Source organism: Poecilia latipinna, unplaced genomic scaffold (assembly GCF_001443285.1).
Source record: "Poecilia latipinna isolate Pla-1442-1.1 unplaced genomic scaffold, P_latipinna-1.0 Scaffold184, whole genome shotgun sequence".
Taxonomy (NCBI): Eukaryota; Metazoa; Chordata; class Actinopteri; order Cyprinodontiformes; family Poeciliidae; genus Poecilia; species Poecilia latipinna.
In genome coordinates this window covers 1-14,905 of record NW_015112800.1, presented here as the reverse complement: position 1 = coordinate 14,905, position 14,905 = coordinate 1, and the positions used below count along the sequence as shown (strand labels likewise).

Below are 14,905 nucleotides of genomic sequence, written 5' to 3'. Positions count from 1 at the left end.
TTCCCTAACTGCTGCTGAGATTGAGCAGGAAGTAATGACCTCTATTATACCAAAACAACCAGAATGATGGATTTTTCTCCTGAATGTGGAGGCAGCCTTGTGCTTTGGTTGGTGTTCATGATGTAATAATGCTCCAGTGACGTTGCGTTAATGATAAATTATGCAACTCAACTATGATTTGGTTATTTTAACATAGTCTCTGTCATCATTATTAGTTCACATGATAATCTTTGTAGGCAGGGTACAGAAAAATTACACTCAAGTAAGAGTAGCACTATTTCAACATACTTTTTACTTTAACTAGTAGCCATCCAAAAAATTACTCAAGTAAGAGTAAAAAAGTATTTGGTTAAAAGTCTACTCAAGTACTGAGTAGCTGATCAAATTGTGAACCATTTAATATTTAAAAATTACATAATCAGATAGACCAAAATATAAAATTAAGTGGAAATTTTGGTATTTTAAGGACGAAAATTACAAAAAATTATAGCAAGTAACAACAAATAGCAAAATCAAGCAAAAAGATAAAATAAAATTTCAAATCATTGTGTGTCTGTGTCTGGAGAATTTTTGGTAAAAACATGTTTGATTTTCATTCAGTGGGTAGAAAAATCCAGAAATTTTACTCAAGAGTAGAGATACTTCATAATAAAATTAGTGAAGTAAAAATGAAAAGTAAAAAGCATAGTAAAAGTACTCCTAAAACTACATTTATGTCCAAAAAGTTACTCATGTAATTGAGTAAATGTAACTAGTAACTAACCAACTCTGTCCACTTTGTAATGCAGTTGGGAGTTGTGGACCAAATTGGCAGGAGTTTTGGCTTTTTGCATCCCTGAAGCATGAACGTTTGAGTTCACAAACCAAGGAAAGAAATAAGGCAATGACAACAGAAAAATAACTGTTGCTGCTCATGAATCTGTTAAGGCACAGGTGTCAAACTCAAGGTCCAGGGGCCAAATCCAGTCCTCCTCCGCTTTTCATGTGGCCCTATATACTCCAAAGAGACATATAAATAGAATCTTGAAGATAATATTTGCTTAAGTATTATTGTACCGATCAAATCAAAGCAGTTTTTATCTGTGAACTGCAAAATGCAAAGTTAACAAATCAAACTTGACAAAGTAATATCTCATATCTTTGACTTTTATAAGTTGAAAAAAATAAATAGCTTGACAACACTGACCCCTAGTGACCAATCTGCAGAACACAGAGAGCTCCAGACAGAAAACCATTCCTGTCACCAAAGTTTAACAGCTTGTACTTCAGCAGAATAGATATATTGTATGAATTAAAATGTAAAATATTATTTGAATCAATTGTTCCTAAAAGGCAAAATTTAACACTAATATTTTTTTTATTTTTAAAAAATTATCCAATTCCTTCTCTAGAAGAAAGTCAAGCTTTTAAACCATAATATGATTCTTCTGAAAGTCCCACAAGTCATGAAAATGTATTAAATTAAATAGAGTAATTGTGTGGTATCAATGGGAAGAAGTGTTTTCTTACTATTCAAAAATAATGTATTGATCCCAAAGGAAAATTAAATGTTTAATTCAAATTCTTCAAAGAATCATTATATATGGGAAAACTTGGGAGTTTCAAATGTTAAAAAAAAAAAAATGAAAGAAAGAAAGACTTGGGAACTTTTGAGGGTTTTTTTCTAGAAAATATCTGAGATTAATCTCAAAATGTCAGATTTGTTTTCCTTTTGAGCTCAGAAATTTTCTTGCTTTTTAAGGAAATTTATAAGATTATTCTCAAAGTTTCTGAGTTTTCTTTTGGCAGAAATTTACTCCTTTATTTTCTTTAAACAATGACCCATGTTACAGAATAAAGACAACTAACTATTGTGTATAGTTTCTTCATCGGAACAGAACCCATCTCAGGCAGACTACCAGAACCCCAGTGGACAGGCTGGTTCTGGTAGTTACAGCAGTTAGCCAGTCGTTCAGTACTACAGTAGAACCAGTGGAACTGGAGGTTCTGACAGCGGTTCTACCCCTGGGACCCAGCAGAGTGGCCAGCAGGGGGCTCCAGGTGACAGCAGCCCTCACCAGTCTGCAGAGGAGAGCTGGAGCTCTTCATCTGGTACCAGCGGTACCAGACCCTAAGCCGATCTTCACTCCTGTAGATGACGAGGATCAAGTCTACGCCTTCAAATCCAGGTCGCGTTACCGCAAGGAGCTGAGGTTCAGCCAGTTCTGCTACACCCCAACAGAACCAATTGTCCTCCAGCCACCAGTGTTTCCCCATCCTGGGAAAAGCCTCACTATCCAGGGAAACATCCTGACCATCCAGAAGAGGTTAGGGTCCTGAAGAGTCCTGAAGCTCTCGGTGGTGAGGCTCAGTTCACGGACTGGTTGGTGTCTGATGGCTTATGCTGATTCTTGTCTGTCTCCAAGGATGAGCTGCTGCATCAAAACTTGTAATAAAATGTCTGGAGAAACAACTCAATGCTTTGTATCTTAAGGCATAAAAGAGAAACTTAATTTGGTGGTTCTCGTGATCATGGTCCACTAGACTTATTTTAGCCTTAGCCACTTGTAGATGCACTAGACTAAATTTTTATGAGGACCTTAGGTTTGTCTCCTATACCATAGGATATTCGTGCAACTTTAATTCAGTGCCTAATGTCTGAACTTGGAAGAAGTCTTCAATTTTTATGTGCCATCTTTTTGGGACTAGTTACAGAAATGCATGACCCTAAAGTTACTGTTTTGAGAATAACTTTTCAAATTCCAGCTGAGGAATCTTTAACTTTCTAATCTGTGTGCTGCCAGGATTCTTTCCGCAAAAACTTTATTGGTGAAATCTTGCAGAGTCCTTTTGAGAAAAGCAGGGATCAGGACTGAAAGCTGCTGTGGTTTTCAACTGTTCATCCAAAATGAACTTCAGTTTGTCCAGAAGATGGCACTAGTGTCAAAATGAAGTTTAAGCTTCGGATGACTGAAATGCTCTTTATCTCAATCTGCTGCATAAAACTTCCTTTTGATAAACTCTGCCATGATGAGACAACTGACAAAAGGTCAGCTGGAATAGACTTCAGGCTTATCCAAACTCAGATTTGAGGTACAACTGACCTTTAGGCCACTATTAAACCAGAACTTCTGCTTCTGTAAATGTATTTAGTTCAAGGGTCGGAAACCTATTTCAGTTCAGAGCCACTTTTGCCATCGCCACTAAGAAATTTAATTTGTCTACAAAAAGTTTCCTCATACCACTTTTTCTTAATATTATCAAAAACCTGTCCTAATTGGTTTTTAAGAGCCACAGTACGGAGGCCAAAGCACCACATGTGACTCAGGAGCCAAGGGTTGCAGACCCCTGGTTTAGTTGATCTGGTTTTTCCCAAGTTTGCTAAAAATCAAAATCATACTTCAAAACCATACTTAATTGGTATAAAGCAGTGATTTCAAACTCCAAATGATGGAGTCCTGCAACTTTTAGATGTCTTTGCTTCAGCACACTTGGCTCCACTATTAGCTTGAAGGCATGTTGGTGTGATGGTTTTGCCATATAATTCAAGTGTTGGACTAAAAGTTGCAGGACTCTACATATCAAGGACTGGAGTTTGACACCACTGGCATACGATGTTCCCTCTAATCATAAATGTTTTTGTTTTTTTACATGAGTCTCTGCTCAACGCAGCTGATTCAAAAGGTCCTATGGGGGAAGTTTTCTGCCATAAGACGAGACCACACATTTGCAGTTTGAAAGGAGGACTTCATGTCTGTCTTCTCAAAACTTGTAATGATTGTACTCAAAACTTCTGCTCTCTAGAAGTCAAGGTTCCCCCAGTGTTTTATCAGCCTGCCGGGTCAGCAGGCTAAGCTTTGTTTATTTTAAAAGGATTTTTATACTACGGTAATAACATCTAAACCGCTAAGTTACATCTGAATCCATCCTGGTTCCCTTCATACACTGGTGCAAACGACAAAGAAGCCAACAGGAAGTAGTTGAAGGAAGCATTTGTTTCAATGACTGATATGAACAAACTTATTTGCATGATTTTTAATTGCGTTTCTTATTTAAGGGAAACACTGCAATTGCGAAATTGTATTTTTTCCCCACATTAGCAAGATACTGGCAAAGTTTTGTGCAAATTTGTGATGGAAACGCGACTACTGAAGTCACCCTCCATTCTCAACTTTCATGTCTTCCACCCAGAAGTCTTGTTCATCCAGATGTACCTTTACAAACCCTTAGTATGTCATATTTTTATAAATAACTTTCAACTATTCCAAGCATCCCTATTTGGGTCTATTTATTTTGAACTGTAACATCTAACATGCTGGGGCCTGCAGGCTCAGAGGTGGAGCTCTTTTGTTTCTGAGCAGTGAACGCCCAGACTCTGGAATGACTATGTTGGGATGTGCTGTGAAGACTGACAGCTGTAAAATGAAGGATTTCAGTTTGAAAGTGGCAGCCACAGTTGCTTCTCTAAGAATATCACTTTAAAATAAGAGCAAAACAAATATTTGGGCATAACAATTCACAAATTGTGCATAAAATCAGAAAAACAACTCTGATTATTTGGTCCCATGTAGACTTGAAACACTAATCTTGGCAGTATGTTGGAGTAGATCTGTTGCATTCTGACTTGTTTGTTTTGTCCATAATTGTTTTGGTTGAGGCATTGCAATGTTTGTAGAATCGTTGCTTGTGGCAACAATGTTTTGTGAACAGCTGATTCCCATCCAAAAAGCTCAAATAACGCCTGAACTATGACTCCCAAAGGTGTTGAAAAAGAGGCTTAATAAATGCAGAGCATGACCAAAATAATAAATAGCAAATGAGGTGGATTAGCAGAGCTTGCTAATAAGTGATGGTGTCATCCAGGACATATCACCATGGAATATCATTACTGATGGGCAGATACTGAGCTGCTGGTGTGTCTTTACGGTCATGAGGCTGTCATACAACAACAGTCTACAGTCAGAGGCCTCTTGAGATTTGTTGCCAGACTGACTGCTACTGAAGATTGAAGATTTTTCCTGCCTGCACAATCATCATTCACAATGACTAAAGAGAGTTGGATGATATCATTTACAACATTTAATTTTCCTTAGGGATGAGTAGAATATTTTGGAATCAAAGTTTTTCATTTAGATGTGACTTTGCAAAGGGTGCTATTATATTGTTTAGATAGAACAGACTTTCTTCTGGCAAGCTCACTAGTTAAACACAAATCAGTACTAAAAAATCCATAATTTGATAGTTACTGCTGATTTTCTCTGAGCTAGCGATACTTTGTAATTACTGGTAGATTGGCTTTTTTCTATGGTTGTTTGTAAATAGAGTAAAATAGTTTTGTCTTGTTTTTTAGCCTAATATTAAAATTAGTTTTATGTGAAACACGCTATTTGATGCTTAAATTTGTTTACCAAGGTTTGATGTATTTATTTATATAACTGAATCAAATTACCTTTATAAACTGTGCTATATAAATCACATGGCCCCTATAATAATGTGAACACAGCTGAAATGAGAGCCTTCATTTGTCTGTAACCCGCACTCTATCTCACCCCTATCTGCTCAACCCTACATCCGAGGCAAACAAAACGTGACACAGCTTGTCACCTTACTGCTTTTCTCTGCAGTCTGTCGACCCAGCCAATCACAGCAGCCCAGTTTTGTAATTCATCTTGACGTTTCTCCATTTGTCCAATCAGGGAGCAAGCCAACAACTAGGCACGCCCGCTGTTCAGTAAACCCCGGTTGTTGCTGCTGGTGAAGTTTTCTGAAGTCCCGCTGATGTCCTCGTTTGTCCCCGTTTTTCTGGATTAATGCTGACTTTCTGGTGGATTTTATTCTGATGGTGGAATAAGAGGGAAGCATGGTGGTGAATTCCGTGCACTGGTTCCGCAAAGGTCTTCGGCTGCATGATAATCCGGCACTGCAGGAGGCCCTTAACGGAGCGGACACGGTACGCTGTGTTTATGTCCTGGACCCTTGGTTCGCCGGAGCCGCTAACGTCGGGATCAACAGATGGAGGTCTGACATTTTTTGACATCATCTCATAAACCTTACAGTTACTTTGAATTGTTTCCAGGACATTATTTATGTCGTTCGGAGGGTTTATCAGGTCGAGGGTTCTTATGTTTTTATGTGCAGTCCTCAGAGTTAAGGCCTTGGCCTCCGCTCTGTTAGCTAAAACTAGCTCATAAGAAACTCCACAAACAAAAGTCACAATTTTAATTGATCCTCAAATATTACTTCAGTGTGTACGTTTACAGAAAAGCAATTTGATCCTTAATGTGACCTAATTAATTCGGGGCAATTCTGGGATTATTGTCAGATTGTTGCATTTCTACAGCAACATAAACCAATCTTCATTCGCAGGCACGTCTCAAAAATCAAGAAGCTAATTTATCTTACTAATTCAAATCAAACAGAGAAAATCGTAAGTAGGTTCATTACATTCACAGGGATATACTTCAACGCCTTTGTGCTAATTTTGATCATTAGGCCGTAAAGTAAATAAAAATAATCATCAATTTTATTTATAAAGCGCTTTAACACCAGTCACAGCTGAAGCAAAGTGCTGAATATCAGTAATAAGATTAAAAAAAGTGACAAAGATAAGCACGCAGTTTATTAAAAACTAAATTCAAAACAGAATCAAACAACTCAATTAAAGAGATGAAATCCATACCAGTAAAATCAAGTCTCAGTTGGGTTGAAGGCCAGTGAGTAAAAGTTATGTTGCTGGTTTTAAAAATGGAAATTTCAATTTTTACGAACAGTAGAATGTTGCAGAAGACTAATTAAAACACCTTTTTAAAATGCAAAATGGCTAATATGGGTTCAGGGATACAAAGAGCCTCCAGAAAATGATTGCCAAAGATGGTGGCTGTAAAGAGCGCTGGATGCAATAAATTAATGGAAAGTTGAGTGGAAGAAAAAAGGTAGACAATTGGGATAATTGCAAGTTTTCAGGACATAAACTACAACCTGGGCTCAATGATATTAGAATATACATCTCTGGAGTTCAAAGCCTGCTTTTTGTATCCATGGAGACAGTAAAGATCACATCAGGAGAAGCTTCGTAACAAATGAATCTCTGCAGCTGTGTGACATGTGATAATTTTTCTCTGTGGAGGTTTCTGTTGGAGTCTCTGGAGGACCTGGACAATAGTCTGAAGAAGCTCAACTCGAGGCTGTTTGTGGTCAGAGGTCAGCCCACCGAGGTCTTCCCGAGGCTCTTTAAGGTCGGTGTTCCTGCACATGTCATGTTCTCCACCAGGATCTCTGTGAATGTGGTGATTAAGCACCAACGTGTTTATTTGTAATGGGGAAATGCATTTGGACTAGGATGCATGTTATCAATTAATGAGTTAATCTAAAATTGATTGATCCTATTAATCGTCTAATTCATTGATAAACTGCCATTTTCTTAAGAACCTGAGGTCTTTTTTCTTGTTTCAAGAGTATCGACCGTCTGTCAGTAACATGAAGTTCTACATCTTATAGGCTAAATTAAAAAATACATTATTTTGTGTCGGCTGTATTAGATGCTCACTGAATAAAGAGAAAATGGTGGTTTCTCATATTTTTAAACTTAAATATATTTATAAAACATAAGAAAACGGGAAACTCAGGCTGCTGAAAGAGTAAAATATGTGAAATGCTTGATTCGTCATTAACACAAAGATATTCATACATAAACACCTTCTGTAGCTCCATGAATTGCATTAACTTATGAAATCCCATCATGTTTTTCCCATTATGTTAGAGTTTTTCTGTGTAATCTCCTCTGGGTTTGTGTCATCACATCCTCCTCACCTTCGTAGCACATCAGTAAATTTTTAATAACTAGACACGTGAATTTTGCCATTAAGGTGAAACTTAAATTAATGTGTTTGTCAAGTGATTATATTTCCAAACAGAACCGCATAAAAAGTGCATTTTTGTGTCCCAAACTGGACTCTGTTTGGGCCGTTTCTCCTTACAGTTTTGTCTGGCCGCCATCTTTATTCCTGTATCAAATGTGTGGCGCCTCTAAAGGATGACCAGTGGCGCCCTCTTCTGGATGGCGTCCAAACTACAACACTGAAAGGAGGTCTAAACGGGCGTTATTTGCTAGTTGATTGGAACTCATTTTAATGTAATAAACCATTAGTCGACAATAAAATTAATCTTTTTGCTGACAGAGCTTGCTGGACATTCTTTGGCTTGGAAGTTCTTGAAGAGTAAATCAATCAGATGTATTTTTGTTTTTTCTGCCATCCTCAGCCTCTTAGAACTGGCTTATCCACTTCTTTTGTTCTGGTTTACCAACGATGAGGCAGATTGAATACCTGTGGTGATGTTGGATGTGCTTGGAAGTTTATTTATGATCTAATGCTTTCTTCATGTCACAAATTTTCCTCTGCTGTGTAAATATACAGATTTATTTGTGTTCAAACTGTTTGTCATGGAATATGCAGCCAAATTATTTGAGAGAAAGTTTGCAGAGCATATCTAACATATTAAAAAGAAAATGGAGCTGGGTGTAATGCTAGTTTGGGATGTTGTCATTTGCAAAGCAGCCAATCCAGGAATCCCATTCATTTTCCTTTGCACTGATTGGTTGAACCCTCCATTGGAGATGAGGAAGACTGTGGATGTTAGCTCCTGCAGTTGTCCTAAGACGGTTTCTACTGTGTTTGTTAATGCATATTAAGGTATATTTGGAGTTTGAACTATTAAAGGGGTTTTATATCAAGTCTGAAGTATTCATGGATTTGAGCAACTCCTAACCCCCATATATACCAGGAGTCCATTGTAATCTTATTTTTGTAGAAATGTGTCTGTAAATCAGGGCCTGGCCAGTTTGTCTAGTCAAGAAATAAAACAATAAAAGTGAAACAGATGATCTACATTTTTCATGTCCTTCATCTTTGTTTCGATTGTTTGTTGTGTATAATTACAACTAGAACAGGAAATGGCTCACTCTTTTGTTTTTAGTCAAGCTTAATAAATGGGAACACCCAAGTCTGCTGTTTATGTTTGTGGTCCTATTTACGTTCCAATTAAACTGATAATGAAACGGTGGTTGAGACATCGCCCCTGTCTTTCTCTTCCACTGCTTTTTGCCGTCATCTTGATCTTTCTCTTTGTCATCTTCAACTAAATCATGATCTTTGTCTTAATCTAAATCACCTTGTCATCATTTAAATCTAAGCCACCATATTTGTCTCCATCTGAATTATCATCTTTGTCTCAACTAAACCATCCTCATTGTCTTTGTCTTTATTTAAATCTTCATCTAAATCTTTGTTTTGATCTAAATTATCATCTTTGTCTTCATCTAAATCTTTATCTTTGTCTTAATCTAAGTCTTCGTTTTCATCTTCGTCTAAATGATGAACACCACATAAAAACATACAGACATATATTTATGAAAAATCTTATTGATTTAGCTGCATTTCTTTCTTTCTTCATTCGGTTTTATTTATTCTTTCCACAAACCTTTGCTCCTGTTTCGTCCCACTTCAGGAATGGAGCGTGACCCGGCTGACGTTCGAATACGACCCGGAGCCTTACGGGAAGGAGAGGGACGGCGCCATCATCAAGATGGCCCAGGAGTTTGGAGTGGAGACGGTGGTCAGGAACTCGCACACCCTCTACAACCTGGACAGGTCTGAGATTCACAGTGAGATTCAGCTTCCACAAGCAAGGGGTATCATTTAAAGGAGATGGTTTTATGAGGAAAAGGAGATTAAATTAAAAAATTCTCTTTATTTCCCATGGAATGAGCTTCTCGTGTCTCCACAGAGTTTTTAATAACTGCTGATCTGAGACAGGTCTTTTTTCTTCTGGTAGTTTAAACTAAAAACAACTTCTATCCTAAAGTAATGTATGGATAAAGAAATATTTTTTAGCACTTTTAGAACAACTGATGATGATATTCGTGTATTTTCATCACAGACCTGGGCACTTGCTAAAAGAAAAGAGAGAAACTGTAGAGATTTTAATAAAATAGGAACTTTAGTATATATCTAGAGGAGTTCAAGTGCTGTCAGACTTATTCTCAGGAATTACAATCTGAGATATTAATCTCATGTCCATGCATCACTATCTATAACACCTGATGGTGTCATTTAGAAAATAAATCATTTTCATATTATTTAAAGACTGGAGATCGGCCAGAAAATTGCAACCGTACGCAGCTACAAATTGGAGCTTTATCGTGGTAAAATCTGTAACTTTGGGTCTTTCTGGCTGCATCTGACATTCTTAATGAAGCATGGTAGCTTAATGTAATGTAATTTAACACTATATTCAAAATCAGAACTCATTTTATTCTCATTGTTCACAAAAGAAAGTTTAAAAAAAATAGCAGTTTTTAAAGTCAAGTCAAATAATTGAATAAAATAATAAGTATATCTCAATAAATATAAAAATATGGTAGAAACACATAAATAACTGGGATGTTAAGAAAAATTTAACTTATAGAAATTTATTTTATAGATAAATTTTGGTCAAATATTCTGAGTCACAGCTAAAGTGAATCTCCAGAGTGTCAGACTTGGTGGAGCCCCCAGTGGCCGGCTGCTGCCACTGCAGGTCACATACTGCACCCATGTGCGCGGATAAGTGGGTTTTAACGAGTGAGAGTGAAGAACTTTCTCCATGCCTCTCTGCGCTGCTGCATGACCAGTGTAGCGTTATGTAACCAGCGGATTACCGCCGGCCTGTGTGTTAGTGTACCAGCTGGGTGAAGCTGGGCTTTGTGCGTTCCAGCGTTGTGAAAATGCGCTCATTCAGAGCGGACCCAGCCAATGGGACGCCATCCCTGCTGCAGATCCTGAGCAGGTTGTGTAAGAAGGAAACTTAAAAAAGTCCACAGGGCAGCTGATCCGTTTAAAACTGAGACTGCAGCAGCCAGACGGGCTGATGAAAACACAGATTGGTTCTGATTCACTCAGATGTTCTTCATTAAGCGCAGGGTGGAGCTGCTCTGAAACTGGGCATAAAATGCTAAACAAAGGCATAAAACAAATAAAATTAAAAAGGTTATTTGTATAAAAAAAGACATTTCAAAGTGCTTTACATCATAAAAACACAAAAATGCAAAGTCACGGAACACACAGTCATTAACTGAAGCATTACATTTTGTCAAATGTAACATCAAAATGTTAATTAATGTTTTACTAATAATGTATCAACAGGTGGGGTTTTATTCTAGATTTAAGGAACCTTGTGCAAAATAAATTCCTTATTTGATAAGTTTTGTTCTAGATTTTAAAAATAAAATCTCAAAATCTTTGAAATGGTTTAAACAGTTCACTTCAGAAATGTAAAGCCAGTTTTAGCATCACATAGCTCCATTATTGTGGACACAGATAGCAAAACTTTTTGAACTGAAATTCCCTAAATGTCAATAAAAACGTTGCAGGAAAAAAATCTACAAAATGTAGTCTGGAAAGTAGCTTTTTTAAGTTCTACCAATAAATAAATTACTGTTCAGCAAATATAGTTTCTGTAGTTTTAATTGTTTACCATGGAAGATAACCGAAAATAAACCTCAGTCTGTGCTTTAATGACTCTCTATAATTCATGAGTTTCAGTTTCCAGGTTGAATTCCTGGAATAAACCGACTTTAAATGCATCAGAGATGTAATCCTCCTCTGCTGTTTTCATCCCTGCAGGATAATCGAGATGAACAACAACAACCCGCCTCTGACCTTTAAACGCTTCCAGACCATCGTGAGCCGACTGGAGTTGCCTAGGAGACCTCTGACTCCCGTCAGCCAGCAACAGATGAACCGATGCCTCGGCAAAATCTCTGACAACCACGACCAGCTGTACAGTATACCTTCACTGGAGGAGCTGGGTAAGCATCTCCAGATCCACCTGCAGCTTTTTAATCCACATTAAATTAAAACAAATGATAACACGGCTTCTGCTCTGTGGTTATCGGGTCAAAGGTATTCAATCATTCATTTAAATATGAAAGCATGTAAACATTATTCTAAGTAAAACATGTTTTGTACATATTTTTGCTGACTTATGAGGACAGTACCATTAGGCCTGTCGGAATAAATTGGTTGTTTTGTTTATTCACTTGGGATTTTTAAAGTTTAATGTTTATTGGTCTTTGAGAATATGTTCTTACTATATCACTTAAACTACTATAATTAATATTTGATTATCAAAACGCACAAAAATATCTAATTTTAAAGACGTGCAATCTCACCTTTCCTTTGTTTTCTGAGCAATAACTTATTGCCTTACTGGGAACATTTTATGACATCACTGACTCAGACACTTCATTGCATTATTGTGAAGTTATTGGAGTAATCACTCCTATTTTTGATGAATTCATGCTGAATTGATGTTGGAGTCGCTCTCTTACGCCGTTTCTGTTTGTTTTTCTCTTGGTTGACTTTTGTTCAGTTCTTCGGCTGAGTTGTTGCTTTTTCAAACAATTACTCCTGGTTTTGGTTGCTGTGCAGCTAGAAAAATTTTGGCTCCAACTTCATTACTGTTGGGCAGTTGTGATCTGTAACCATGGCAACAGGCTATCTTTACAACTGGAAGTAGCTGATTAGCGTCTCAGAAGCTCAAATAATATTTCAACTATGACAAAGAAGGAGGAAATTTAAATCTTTCCTTCAATCCATCATAGCGGACAAAAATTATATCCCTTACTCCAACATCTCGAGAATGTTGAGATTTAAAAAGGGGAAGCAAAAGCAAACGAGGTTGGTTAGCAGAGTTTGCCTTCATCTGATGGGATCTTCCAGGACATATTATGGTTTCATGTCCTCCCTGCTGTCTGGAAATCGAGCTGTTTGCATGTCGTGACAGTCATGTCAACTGTCTTCAGTCAGAGGCCTCTGCAGAGTCGTTGCAACACTGACTGCTACTGAAGATCCCTCCTGGCCACAGCATCTCCATCGACAATGACTCTTTGAAGATACAAACTACGACAACATTTAAATTCCAGTTGGGATGAAGAAAACATTTTTGAATTTAATTTTAAAAAATGAATCCAGGATTGGAACGTCTCAAAGTTTATTTTTTTAAATGATTTTTAAGAAGTTTGTATCTTGAGGTTCTTTGAAAGTCAGTCAAGCTTGTTTTACAGGTTTATTATAGAGAATTATCCCTCCAAATATATTTATATCTTATAAAGTACAAAAATATAGAATAAAAAGAAAATTTTCAGGGCCTTTGTTATATTCTGATGGTTCACTGTTGCTCTTTACTTTATTTATATAAATAAATAAATATGCTAAATGTTCTTATTTTTACAAATGTTATGATTAAGATCATAAAAGAAACGGATAAAAAGAAAAGGATCTAACTGTGAGCCCTGTGGAACGCCAAAGGAGAATTTAAAGCAGTAGTTTTGACAATAAATTAATTATGAACCGATATAAATCTTAGAAACCATTAAATAAATGTGACTGTAGTTTATCTTGGACCCTTAAAATATTATGATTTTTAATGTAAACACAAAAAGCTTTTTTCTATTCATTTTTAACACTTTGTGTGTGGATCTTGAATCCGCAAACAAGCTGTAGAGTGTGGAAATAAATGATCTGCTTACCAAAATGTTTGATATCTTGCTTTCTTTAATCATTTTTCCATTTAAAACCTTGGTTCCCTGCTTCTAGAGAGCTTTATTTTGCTTTATTGGACTACTGTTTTAACTTGATTTGATTTAAATGTGTGTGCAGGTTTCAGGACGGCGGGGTTACCTCCAGCTGTGTGGCGGGGAGGAGAGTCGGAGGCTTTGGACCGACTGAGCAGATACCTGGACAAAAACGTAAAACTGACACTAGATCCGAGCGGCAGGACATTAACGCTTGTTTTGGTGGTTAAATCCTGAGCGCCTGCTTTCGATTTGTGTGAAAAACCCCGATAATAATAACGTAACGAATCAGGATAAAGATGAATACACCTTAAAGTAATTTTTACAAAACTACGTAAAAATCATTTGGAAGACAAGAAATGTAATTAAAAAAAAAACTAAAATTGAAAAGAATTTTCAACAATTGGCTAATAACGTAATATTAAGCAAAAAATCTGTTTTTATTTTATTTATTATTTGTTGATTTTATTTTATTGACAGAACAAAATGTGTATAAAAACTTTAGAGCGAAAACTGAAAAAATGGTTTTGCACATAAGCCTTATTTGTCTATTCATTTATTTTAAAAAGCATCCAATTTTCTATTTTTGTTTATTTATTTTTTTTTTACTTCATTTTTGAAAAAATAGAAAATATTTTATTTTGTTCTCAGGAATAAGAACAAAATTTCTTGGAAAACTATTGCTGAAGTAAAATCTTATATTTTATTTATTTAATTTTTACCCAGTTTAGCAGGATTAGTCCTCCATAAAAATCCACAGAATGAGCAGCATCAGTGTGAGATTATTTACTGAGACGTTTCACTTTTATATGTCACTGTTATAAACTCTAACTTCAATAAGTTCATTTAATATTGGAAATGTTTTTTTCTGTTTTAGTGAAAAACAGAAACTCCTGAAGCTGCAGAACTGATAAATACTGTAGATTTATTAAGCTTTAATCAGTAACTTTTTAAAAAGCAGAGTTTTATTAAACTACTTTTAGTATCTCAGCGTCTGATTGGAGTCACATCTGTCGTTCCGCTGACCGGTTCACACCTGTGCGTCTGTCTCCTCAGGTGTGGGTGGCCAACACTCGGGTGAAGACTTGCTCTCTGTACGCCAGCCCCACAGGCCTCAGCCCCTACCTGCGCTTCGGCTGCCTGTCCTGCAGGGTGCTGTACTACAACCTCAGAGAGATCTACATGAAGGTACTGAGAACACACACAGCTTCTGTCCAAAACTAAACACAACTGTGAGAAACGTCCTTTTTACTGTTTTACAGACAGCTGTTTCTGTTTCTGGCAACAAGCAGAAACAACCAATCAGAGCCAGAG

The 14,905-nt window shown here is 36.8% G+C and overlaps 1 protein-coding gene across 1 annotated transcript; it reads left to right on the top strand.

Moving 5' to 3' along the window:
- Positions 1-5,691: 5,691 nt before the first annotated feature.
- Positions 5,692-14,830, top strand: LOC106946276 (cryptochrome-2-like). The gene is made up of 6 exons (XM_015030493.1): positions 5,692-5,997; positions 7,106-7,214; positions 9,484-9,626; positions 11,640-11,824; positions 13,677-13,765; positions 14,648-14,830. Exons 1-6 carry the CDS (start codon positions 5,840-5,842, stop codon positions 14,813-14,815), a joined length of 852 nt encoding a protein of 283 aa, XP_014885979.1. The 5' UTR covers positions 5,692-5,839; the 3' UTR covers positions 14,816-14,830.
- Positions 14,831-14,905: the final 75 nt, after the last annotated feature.

Excerpts from the sequence above, each read along its gene's own strand:
- LOC106946276 (XM_015030493.1), top strand. The coding sequence starts at position 5,840 with ATGGTGGTGAATTCCGTGCACTGGTTCCGCAAAGGTCTTCGGCTGCAT. Across the intron at positions 7,215-9,483 it reads TCTTCCCGAGGCTCTTTAAG|GAATGGAGCGTGACCCGGCT; the intron begins GTCGGTGTTCCT and ends GTCCCACTTCAG. Across the intron at positions 11,825-13,676 it reads ACCTTCACTGGAGGAGCTGG|GTTTCAGGACGGCGGGGTTA; the intron begins GTAAGCATCTCC and ends ATGTGTGTGCAG.